Raw genomic sequence first — 12,894 nt, forward strand, 5'->3', positions numbered from 1 at the left:
ATCCCTTAAACTTCCCCAGGTGATTCCAAGGTGCAGCCAATGTGAAGAAGAATCACTTCAACACAAACTCAGCTTCTTAACATAAATTTAACAAGGCAGCGACAAGCAAATGGACCAAATAATTTGGAGATGGGAGACTAATATGCAGTAGGAAGAGTTTACTTGAGACACAAGTTGTATTAACTTAAAAATGTAGGTTGAGCTCTCCTATACACTACAAAACAAAACAAAAATAGAAGTGGCATGCTAAAGACTATTAAAATGGGGAAAATTGTTTATTTTTTTGAAGTTGTCATAACTCTGACAAATAGCTATTTTTCAATTGTCATTGTGCTTATGAGGAATGAATTTTAAGGAAGAGTTGGTCTTCTTTGAAAATTCTCATGGTCTGATTTTTTGCCTCAACCGTAGTAATATATCATCACAATTATACCTGCCTGCCTACAGCAAATTCATAAATCAAAGTAAAGCGTATGTTTTTAAATTTTTTATTGTATGTAGATTATTTTCACATAAAATCTTATTATTTAGGACTAAAAAGAAGCTATGAAATAATTTAATCAACTGTCCTTAAACTCCCTTTAAACTTTATAGCTGAAGAAACAAAACCTGTAGTAGGAATGTCTTGTAGTTGGCTATCAAAACATTAAGGACATCTGAAAGTCAGGACTAAAATTCAGAGGTCTGAGTTTACAATTCCGTCTTTCCACGTGCCCAACAGAAAGGACCAGGAGTCTGGTTGGGTACCTGCCTGATTCACCTCCTTCTACCTATTGCTTTGCTTTATTAGAAAAAAAATTGAGAATAAGTTATTATATGATGAGTGCTATCGGGGAAGAGATTATATGGGGGAACAGGGGTAGTTAAAAGCCAATTTTATAACATTGTTAAAGAAACAGTTGGTCATAGAATTTGAAAACTCCAGCTCTTGTACATGAACAATGGGACCACACTTTTGTGTTTAAGAGAAATAAATATATCAGCAATAATCAGTGGATTGTTACAGTGAATTAGTACTCTGAGTATTAAATATGGTATTCGTGGCAGAAAGAACTTTGACACCAGTAAGTCACATGTAGCTCTTTTCTAAACATTCGGTGCTTACAGATTTGTGGATTTTTGGGAGAAAAGTAAAACTACATCAGTATATTTAGAAACAATGGATGAAATATTTTCAGAAAATGAGATATTTCAGTAGAAATTCTTGCCCAATATGTCACTACTTTGAAAATGATTAAAGAAAATGGAGTCTCCCCCAGTGAAGGCAGGTACTTTGACTTGTCATATTTAAGTTGGACATTTTCTCTTAGTTTGGAACTGCCACAAAATGAGCCCTTTCATGTCCTCAATAATACTAAACCAATGCAATCCATCTGTTCTGCTAAATTATTTCTAGTTCCCTAACCAAAGGCACTGCTTTTTCATGCATTTTATCATGATTTTATGCCCTTTATTATATTTTACAAAAGGTTCTGATTCCTCCAGGGCCAATGAGAACTGATTAGGACACTGGCCTCAATCCAGGCTTTGAACACAGGAGGGAAAGGAATAGAACTGTTTCCTTTTTCCTCTGCTCCTTGGCAGAGAAAAATATGAATCTATACCGTGTGTGTGCTCTGTGTGTGGGTGGGTGTGGGTAGGCTGCATTTTATCCTGTCACAGTATGACTTTGTAGATCATGTTCAGAACATTCCTTCTATAATCAGGTTGTATTAACAGGCTTTATTTCAGAAAGACTATTTCTTTAGGAAAGAACCATGGTGCACTGTGAGACTCAATGATATGGTAATTTTAAATGACTGTCGTCAAACTGCCAACCTGAATAGAGGCTGTTTTTTGGTCTGTGCCAAACACAGTCATATTTCTAAGCACAAGAGTGGGACCTCACTGGGCCTTAGCTCCTCTTGTACTCTCAGGAAAGATGTGGATCCAGTGCAAGTCACAGGGAATGGCATTGCATAATGACTACAATCCTACATCACAGAGTTTCTTTTTTAAGAAGATGAAAATGCAAAGCTATAAGCTTTCATTTGGAGGCCTATATTTGTGAAGTATTTAAGACATTTTATATTTGAACCTAAAGTGAAATCTCCCCCGGATGAACTCTGTCTCTTATATGTATCTAGTGTCCAAATAGGCTTAGAAATCTCCAAAATCTTTTTGGTCAGAATACCACAGATGACTTCACATAGATGTCCTGCTGACCAAGTATCTCTGAGAACGGAAACTAGTATCACTTTAAATTAGGACTCTCAGAGCACTTTATCCTATTTTGTGACTCATTATGCTATTGACCTTTGACTTAGAGAACATCTTAGAAATGAGGGAATAAAGAGTACACAGGAAATAGAAAATATGAGAAGGAATGAAGTAAACAAATGAAATAATAAATTAAAAATGGGAACATCGGAGATCACAATAGGCGAGGAAAGTTGAATGTGACGCATTTAAGCATCTGAAAAAAATTGAGGCAAGAAGGAACTGTTACTCTAGGAGATACTGTGTGTTAAGAAACGAAGAAAGTGGCTGCTATTTTAGGATCCATAGCTTAGTTGTCCACCAAGTTCCCATAGCAGTGTCTTTTTACCATAGTAATAAAAGGAGTCAGTGTGAAATACTTTGAGAGTCCAAAGGAAGTTAAGGGAAAAAGAAAGAAAAAAAAAGAGAGAAATCAGAATGAAAGCTTATGAGCAGTGCTACACTTTAGTAGTGAGGTGAGGGAGAGGGCATAAACTAGAAGCGGATACTCTTAGAGAAAGTAAATGCTTGATAGCTGGGCCAGGTGCTCAGTCCTTACTGCCAGTTGACTGATGTTACACAGTGGGACGACTGAGATATAGCAGGTGTCCTGTTATGATTTGCTGACCCTTAATTCTGGTGTCCATTCCAGTGAACCTTGTCAGCAGATTATTATTCGAATGTGTGATTTGAGCATTCATTCCACCAGAATGCTAGTGGGATTACGGGAGATGAAGAAAAGGGTTGGGACAAGCATGGAGTGTACAGTGTGTAAATTTGTATGACTAGTGTATGAAAGCATAGAGATATATTTTCATTAGGGTTATTTGATGTTATGCCAGATGGAAAAATTTAATTCAGAGCTGGAAAAAAGTCTGAATAGAAAAGAAGAGAGGGAAAAAAATGAATGTGTATGATAGTATAATTGTCAAAACATGGCTCAGACTGTTAACTATAGAATTGCCATTGTTTACGGTATCGGTATTTCCCTGTATCAGCACATATAATATTGGTGGTTAGGGACTGCATAGATGATAGAAATGAGAGCTGGAAGCCCGATTATTTCATGATGTTCATTATTATGACACACCAAGACTGGTTGTCACAGTCTGTTTTCCAGGGCTGTATTCATTCCAACTTCAGATGACTCAAACCACTATTTATCTTGAGGGATTTTCCTGCTGCTGAAATCTTGCAGCAAAAATGTTTCTCTTTAATATTGGCTTTCAACTTTCTGTTGCTTACTTTATCTCTTTACTTGTCATTCTTGTGATTTGGCTATTTTGGTCTTCCATAAATGTTTCCAAATTTCATGCTTACTGGCAAGCCACCTGGCTCAGTCAGACCTTTGTGTATTGCTCAGAACAAGAGCCTACCAGAAGGCCATCATTAAATTTGCTTTTAGTCTTCAGCATTAGAATTCTTGTCTCACCTGCCTGAGAATTTCTCTAAAGCATATTTTCAGTTTTCTAAAAATATAACTGGGATTACACAGTGCTGACCAATCCTGTCAAAAACAGGGAACTTCAATACTATGATAAAGAAAATCCCACAAGTATTTGTTTATTTGTTCAGCACATAAAAGCAGTCTTAAGGAGAATCTGCTTTACATCACTCTCTCTCGTTTCCCGTAGTTTCCTGCCATTACTCCTTCATCCTGACCTGATCATTTGTTTTCAGTGACAAGCACTTGCCTAGTAAACCCTGAGGAAGTATCAGCACACACAACAGCAGTCCCATCACCTCGCACATCGGGGCTGAACATGGAATAGTGCAGGTCCTCAGATGGGTGTGGCCGTCGCCTGATGTTTCCTGGCTTGGTGGTTTCATGCTCAGGAACCTGGGGGACAGCACTCTATATCAGGTACTCTGAATTTTGCTGGAGTTCTGCGCTTAGGTATTACCCTGCCATTGCTTTGTGATGGTATATATTTTAAGTGAAAAAAAAAATTTTAAGAAGCACAGCAGTTTCCAAAAGCAAAGGTTAATTAACTCACCACACTGGCATTTTGTTTTTGAGCTCAAAGATGTGCTGAGAAATGTGGCCAGGAAGAACACTTTTCTATCTTGGTTAATTGAGGATTAACTCAAGGCATAGTTTTGCTCAGGCTGAAGGACCATTTTTTGTTTATTTGTTTGTTTGTTTTTGTGTTACAGTGAAAGTCTCTGTCTAGCATAAAAAATTGACTGAGTCGAGTGTCTCAAATTATCTCTGGTTAAACAGCAGGTTTTTGGCTTCTGTTTAATTTCTAATCTGTCACAGATTCATGCTTTTTATAAAATATATTGAAAATTAAATACTGCAAGACTAAAATAAAAATTGAAGATGTGCAAGATTTTACTACATTCAAAAGACATGCAAATCTGGTCAGACTGACATACACATTTCTAAAAGTTTCTCTGAATTTTTGTATTGACCTCATTAGAGACCATTGATAAACAGGCTCTGGATTGTTATGCATCCCAGAGAACACACTTTGAGTAACACCTCTGTAGAGGAGTGCTACTCTGTGGTGCACACACAGGAAGTAATTTGCATATTTTTAATAATCAAATACAGTACAATGTAATGGTTTTACTTATATACTTTAAGAAAAATAAGTAATTTCATTCCAACAATTTCTTCCAAGGTAAGTTGAAAGTAAAATGCTAATAAATTCACTTATCAGTATGCTCTGTTTCAACTATTAATTGCTTTGTTACAGATTTATTTTTTTTTGCCAAAGAAGAATATACTTTACGTAGATTGCCTATTTAGGCAGAATTAGTCTATTGGATGTGAGCCTGCCTATGCTCATTTTTCAAGCATTATTATGGTACTTTACCAAGCAAATCAGTGTCACATTCCTGCATGATGAAACTCAGTCCATTATTAATCATCTTCAGTGTGTCTTGGGGTCTTGTTCTCTTCTGAATGTTTTCAGTAGAATACTATAGGTTTCTGCTGTTTGCTTTCAGCGAATTCAAGGTCGAAAAGCCAGCCTGGAGGAAATACAGCTTGTTCATTCTGAACATCACTCACTGTTGTATGGCACCAGCCCCCTGGACGGACAGAAGCTGGACCCCAGGATCCTCCTAGGTCTGTATGGGCCTCCTTTCTCCTGAGAACAACACATTCCAGCACTATCATTAGTCAATGCTGGTGTCAATTCAGAATACTTGGCAAGCAAGTGTGACAAAAAAAAATCACTTTTTCCAACATCACTTTGTGATGTGAGTCATGTATAAGAGAAGCCAAAGTAGATTAAGATGCTGCATTAGAAAAGACAATGTCTGTTCCATGATGTTTACTTTAAAACTAACCTTTATTTAAGTGCCATTTGTATTCTTACACCATACAAATGTAGGGATATATGCATTGCCAAATTTGTTTGCTTATATTTTTAATTTAAAAGACAGATCTTTTCACATACATAAATTTCTCTACTTTTCCCCTTTGTTTTTGTCATTCAGTTCTTTTTTTCTGTGACTATGACACACTTAAGATAGTAATATGCCTTATTTTAAGGGAAAACTCAGCACCATGCTAGGATACTACATTTTATGGTATAGTAAGACTGCACTTACTAATCTTATCGATAGACACCTTACTTTTGGCAAATATGTAATAGTGCAGTAAATGACACAAGTAGAAACTGATAAGCACGATGCTTTGCCAATGTATGATTTTTTTCCAAACATTAAATCAGATTTTAAAATAAAGTTAGATGTGGTGGTGCACATGTATAATTCCACCACTAGAGAGGTGAGGTGGGAGGATTTCCTGCCATGAGTTTGAGGCCAGCCTGGACTATATAAGTTCAAGATCAGCCAGAACTACATTATGATACCTTGTCGCTAGAAAAAAAAATTAAGTTGCAGAACTTTATATAAGCTTTATATTAATGATAGACAATACAGATTTTGAAAAAAGTAGTGGAAAACATTGGTTGAAATATTTATTTATTTATTTTATTTATTTAATGAAATTGGAGATTGAACTCAGAGTCTTTGCACTGAGCTCTATTCCTTTTTATTTTTTAAGACATGGTTTCATTGTTACTTAGTTTTTTATGCTGGACTCAAATCTTTGCGTCATGAAGTTCTGGAATTACAGGCAAACAATTATATTATATCTATAATTTTTTATAACTTAATAACAGCATATATCATAGCAATACTACTGAAAGAGTTATATATGAAGTGTTTTAACAACAAAAGACATGTTAGGACTTTTTCTCCTCCCTGTCTTTCAAACAAGCCTGTTAAGTCAGTTCCAAATTATCAAACTCTGTCACTTAGTTCAATATTATTTCAAAATAGTTTATATTAACTAGCCCTAAAATGTTTGAGAGACAGCATGTGACGTAATGAGTAAGCATCTTGGAAAGCAATTGTAAGGAGAAATTAAAAATGACCTACTATAACACTGCAGATATGCTCTTTGTAAAATGAAGGCGAACATCCATAAATATGTGAAACCAGGCACGTGGGTGTGTGCAGTCGGGATAGGTAAAGGTAGCTGGGGGAAAGTTAGGCAGAAAAGGGTACACGTCATCATTCAGTGTTTAGAGAGAATGGCTAGCATTTGATGGTGAGAAACAATTTCTGAAGCAGAATTAAAGTTATACTATGAATACAAATAAATTGATCTAAACATCAAGGCTGTAGATTTTTTTGTTATTGGCCTTTTGAAGGAAACTCACTACCTACTCCAGCTTCCCCTACACAGATGTGAGGTGTCACTTCTGAGTTAAATGGATGCTACTACTTTTGATAGAAAAGTTCTAGAGTTAAGAGGAGTTTAAATAAAAGTTTACTGTGATTGGATCTATCAGTCTTTGTATCTTGAAAGATATCTACAGATTATAAATAGATTTGAAAATGAGCACCATTTATCTCTTTAAATACTTTAAATGTTTTAAGATGACACTTTCAAAATATTGTCTCCAATCAGTCTGGTGCAAGGTTTTTCTTTGCATTAATATTCCTGTCATGCTTATTATTAGTTTCCATTACTTTGTGGCTAGTCAGATTCCTGTCCATTGATAAAGAAAATAATGTTATGAAAACCATATCCAGTCATGCCATGGATTAAATATTTCTCACACATTATTAAATTTATATGATCAATTATTTTCCGATTTAATGTAAATATTGTGTAAATATTTATGTATTATGTAAATATTACTAAATTATCCATAAGAGGCATATATTTATTTTCCTTTTTCTCTTAGGGTTGAATGATGTTTAAGTTACTTTTTAAACATTATTTCATTACAGTGTAACTTTATCTTTATGGCTTTTATTGATCATTAATAAATAGCTTAGCTAATTATTATTATTATTTTTTGTTTTGTTTTGTTTTTTAAGACAGGGTCTCACTAGGTAGTGAGACTGACCTGGAACTTACTATGTAGCTCAGGCTGGTCTCGAACTCACAGCGATCCTCCTGCCTCAGCCTCTGAGTGCTGGGATTACAGACATGCGATGCGCCACCACGCCCAACTAGCTTAGTTATTATACTATACATGTATATTTTAATTCAAGGGTGATATGTGGATTCACTCTTGAAAAAAGTTCAGAGATACATTAATATCTCTGTTAACAGCAACAATATAAGAAAACTTTATCTTTCTATATGCTCTCCAGAAATTAGTTGAAGTGTCCTCACAGATGCTAGTATTCTACTTTTAATATTGTGCCTTCATGTGTTTATTTTTTTATTGTTTTTGACTTCTTACCTTTGTTCTTGTTTGTTTTTGCAGTATTGGAGATGGAACTTAGGGCTTCATGAATGCTAGGCAAACAGGCTAACCCTGGGTTGTACTCTCATGTGTTCTGTTTTCTTTCTATTTAACCATGTGTCTTCATATGTGCTTGCATTTCTCTTAATCACTTTCTATCTGTTAGTAATTACATTGGAAAAATCTACTCATATACTTTATTGGTTGCAAAATAAACTTTCTTAATGATAGTACAATGTTTAAGACTTTACTGACAGAGCATGTGAATTCCACCAATATTGTGTTTTCAATTTGATTTATTTCATTGATCATCAATAAAACAAATGAATGGGATGAGTTATAGGTGAGTTATAGGAATCACTTGACTAAAAGGTAGAAAGAATCACTGCCATTCCCTTTAGTTAATACACAGGCAGATTTTCATGCTAGAAGTTTGGGGAGCATTAACTTGCTTTTCTCTCTTCATGAAATCAATAATGTAGAAATTAAGGTTCAACTACACAAAATGATTGATGAAAACCCCATGAAATATCAGTCGTAAGAGAATCACAATTAAGATTTTGGCCTATATTTTCAGAGAAGATATTTTTATGTTTAACATATAGATCTCCAAGGGGGGGTTATCCTTCTGATTTAAAAAATTATAGATGTTGGAGAAGCTTATGGTATACTTTGTATCTTAAGTAGATTCAGCTACTTATAGCTGTATATGTTGTCTATTTCTGAAGTAAAAATTAAGGATAAGTCTGTATATCTGAGGAAAAAATTTTAGTATTTGAAATATTTTAAAAATGATAATGTGCAGTTTCATAAGCCTAGTGGCTCAAAGCATCACATTGGAGGGTTACATACAGTGAAGAGCTGAGTTATTTAACATAAATTACAATTTTAAAATATATATATATATCTTTTACTCAATTTAATATATACATGTGTATATGAATATAAATACATAATATACTTATATATATATATCTTTTACCCAATTTAATTTCACAGGCATGTATTTGTTCATATGGAGTGACAGCTTCTACATTTAATATTATTTATATTCATTTGCTTTGAGTTCTTACCTATACATCCATAGAGATAAAACGAAGTATTTTGAAAACTGAGTCATTGAATTTATCTACAATTTTACTGATTTCTTTCTGAGTTAAGTGATAAATGCTATGAGCATAATCATATATGTGAGTAAACATTTTTAAAGCTGTATAACTCATAATTTATATATTTTTATGTCTTCTTACTGTATAGGTGATGACTCTCAAAAGTTTTTTTCCTCATTGCCTTGTGGTGGACTTGGGGTAAGTGTTTATTGCTTTTAAAGAACACAGACTTAAATGGAGAACTCCTCTTATGTATCTGTTCAATTATGTTTGACTGTTTCATGTTATACTAGAATTCAGAACTGGCTGTATAATCTGAGGAGCTAATTGCCCAAATACAGAACCCCTTGTTCAAAAATTAGGAATTTCTAGACAGTACAACATAGAGCTAAGCCAAGAGTCCTTCAAACTGTGGTGAAATATGCACTCATTAAGCCCCCCCGCCCCGTGCTAGACTTTCCTAAAGCTTGAGAAAGGTTAATACAAGACATTTTAACATGGTTGCAAGAAAATTCTACTTACTCTCCTTCCAGCTATGCACATTCTATTCCTGGTGAAAATAGCATAAACTTCACAAAATGCTTTGCATTATGGGACATTTTGTTTGTTAATCCCTTGAGGCCATTTTTGTCTTCAATAATTAACAAAGCCTTTTGACCCAGGATATTTATACCACATTTCAGGGATGAATTTGTTCGAATTCAACAACATATGAAGAAAACTGTCTACATTTTTGTGGATGATTAGAACAAACCCTATGACCTGCAATCTATTTAAAGTTAACCGTCACCAGTAACAAACCGTTATTCCGTAGAACTAAGTGCTAAGTCATGTTAAAACAACATAATTCTAGGGCAGGTTTCCGAGGGCTTAAATTTTAAATTAAGTAATATCTTAGATCTTCAATGGAGAGAAGCAACTTAGTTATGTATATATCATGTTGTAGAGAATCCTTTGCTATAATTGCACTTTATTCAGGGAAATCTCACATGTTTTCTCTTCATCCTATCATTTTAATGATGCCAGATTTATTAAGGGATATCTTTCTTTTTTTTTTCTTTCATTGTCATCCTTTCCCCTCTGAGAATAAGAATGACAAATACAATTTGCAGTTTACAGTTTATCAATATACAACAGTTTTATGAAATTGATAAGCCATAAAAAGTCATTATGATTAACACCATTTTTTAGCTGGGAAACTGACTGCCAAAAGTAGTGAAATTATTTTCTTGAAGTCACACAGTAAAGGGAAAAAGGCTGGGCTTGGTGTGATTATTTATGTGAAGACATTCCAGAAAAGCTTCAAAGGTTCTTCTATGGTTTTCATCTCTACCTGGCTGCAGTGTGGCTAAGCTAGACTGCCCTCCTTTGAGGCATCTCATGGTGACTTTTGCTTTCCGATCCCTGACACAGGAAGTCGTCCCCCACATCCATCCTTGCTTATTTTAGCAGCACCCCTACCCCATGGAGCAGGGAACTTACAAAATCATTGTGAAAGGCAGAGGATAAACTGACTTTTTTTTTTTAATAAACTGATTTTTAAAGTGGGTTTTGTTGGCTTTTATGCTTATTTTCTAATATCCCACAAGGCTATTTTAAGACAATGGCTGCGTATGTGCAAATGAGACAAAGAATAAAAAGCTAATGACCATTGCGGAGGAAGCCAAAGCTTCTTAGGGAGTGGTGGGCATCAAACCCCACTCATTTACAAGCACATTTAATTCATGCCCCAGAGCAGAACTGAGAGCAGCTTGCTAGGACTCATCTCCCAGGGCTGACCTGGGATGTGCCTGTGATTCACTATCCCTTGAACACCAATTTTCTGTATTCTACTGGTCTAACCTCATACCAGGGGGACTTCTTATTCTTCAGCCAGAATAACACTAGTAAATCCCAGCCCTCTGGGAGGCCGAGACGGGAGGAATCCCAATATGAGCCCAGCCTGGACAATTTAAGGAGACCCCATCTCAAAGACAAAAACAAAAACAAAAACAAAAAAAGTCTGTTGAAGGCCCTGGGTTCAATCCCCAGTATGACCAAAAGAAAAGAAAAATGCCCCAAGAATGACCAGTGCCTGCTGTCTTTGGGGTGTTCATACATTATGAACCCAGGTTAGGGTGTGCCACAGAATAAGTCCTTAAGAGACTTCCCCAGCTTGGATGACTGCAGCAGTGGTGGTGAGTAAAACTTGGGCAAGCAGAGGACGTAGGATGTGGCCTGAATTAGCTTGGCTCCATCCATGCTGGAGAAGGATGCGGAGAGGCACTGTGCTTATTTTATGTATATATCATGTTGTAGAGAATCCTTTGCTATAATTGCACTTTATTCAGGGAAATCTCACATATTTTCTCTTCATCCTATCATTTTAATGATGCCAGATTTATTAAGGGATATCTTTCTTTTTTTTTTCTTTCATTGTCATCCTTTCCCCTCTGAGAATAAGAATGACAAATACAATTTGCAGTTTACAGTTTATCAATATACAACAGTTTTATGAAATTGATAAGCCATAAAAAGTCATTATGATTAACACCATTTTTTAGCTGGGAAACTGACTGCCAAAAGTAGTGAAATTATTTTCTTGAAGTCACACAGTAAAGGGAAAAAGGCTGGGCTTGGTGTGATTATTTATGTGAAGACATTCCAGAAAAGCTTCAAAGGTTCTTCTATGGTTTTCATCTCTACCTGGCTGCAGTGTGGCTAAGCTAGACTGCCCTCCTTTGAGGCATCTCATGGTGACTTTTGCTTTCCGATCCCTGACACAGGAAGTCGTCCCCCACATCCATCCTTGCTTATTTTAGCAGCACCCCTACCCCATGGAGCAGGGAACTTACAAAATCATTGTGAAAGGCAGAGGATAAACTGACTTTTTTTTTTTAATAAACTGATTTTTAAAGTGGGTTTTGTTGGCTTTTATGCTTATTTTCTAATATCCCACAAGGCTATTTTAAGACAATGGCTGCGTATGTGCAAATGAGACAAAGAATAAAAAGCTAATGACCATTGCGGAGGAAGCCAAAGCTTCTTAGGGAGTGGTGGGCATCAAACCCCACTCATTTACAAGCACATTTAATTCATGCCCCAGAGCAGAACTGAGAGCAGCTTGCTAGGACTCATCTCCCAGGGCTGACCTGGGATGTGCCTGTGATTGATTCACTATCCCTTGAACACCAATTTTCTGTATTCTACTGGTCTAACCTCATACCAGGGGGACTTCTTATTCTTCAGCCAGAATAACACTAGTAAATCCCAGCCCTCTGGGAGGCCGAGACGGGAGGAATCCCAATATGAGCCCAGCCTGGACAATTTAAGGAGACCCCATCTCAAAGACAAAAACAAAAACAAAAACAAAAAAAGTCTGTTGAAGGCCCTGGGTTCAATCCCCAGTATGACCAAAAGAAAAGAAAAATGCCCCAAGAATGACCAGTGCCTGCTGTCTTTGGGGTGTTCATACATTATGAACCCAGGTTAGGGTGTGCCACAGAATAAGTCCTTAAGAGACTTCCCCAGCTTGGATGACTGCAGCAGTGGTGGTGAGTAAAACTTGGGCAAGCAGAGGACGTAGGATGTGGCCTGAATTAGCTTGGCTCCATCCATGCTGGAGAAGGATGCGGAGAGGCACTGTGCTTATTAAATTGGCGTATATGTCTTCTGGGGGCACTTATTAGGTCTGTGTGTGTGTGTGTGTGTGTGTGCATGCATGCATGTGTCTGTGCATACATACACACAAGTTACAAGTTTGCACATGCTGGCGCTCTAGCAAGCTAGACTGATTCAATTATTTCATGTGCTTCTAGGATTTTAGTTTTTTTTGTTTTTAG

General features: G+C 36.1%; 1 protein-coding gene across 1 annotated transcript in view; it reads left to right on the forward strand.

Moving 5' to 3' along the window:
- Nucleotides 1–12,894, forward strand: part of Hdac9 (histone deacetylase 9) — a 924,083-nt gene that overhangs the window by 682,337 nt on the left and 228,852 nt on the right. Inside the window, exons 19-20 of the mRNA XM_033757109.1 lie at nucleotides 5,197–5,317; nucleotides 9,222–9,271. Of these exons, the coding sequence (XP_033613000.1) occupies nucleotides 5,197–5,317; nucleotides 9,222–9,271 (171 nt within the window). The remainder of the gene's footprint in view (nucleotides 1–5,196; nucleotides 5,318–9,221; nucleotides 9,272–12,894) is intronic.

This window comes from Fukomys damarensis, unplaced genomic scaffold (assembly GCF_012274545.1).
Source record: "Fukomys damarensis isolate Sample0158 unplaced genomic scaffold, DMR_v1.0_HiC HiC_scaffold_4, whole genome shotgun sequence".
In the NCBI taxonomy this organism is placed as follows: Eukaryota; Metazoa; Chordata; class Mammalia; order Rodentia; family Bathyergidae; genus Fukomys; species Fukomys damarensis.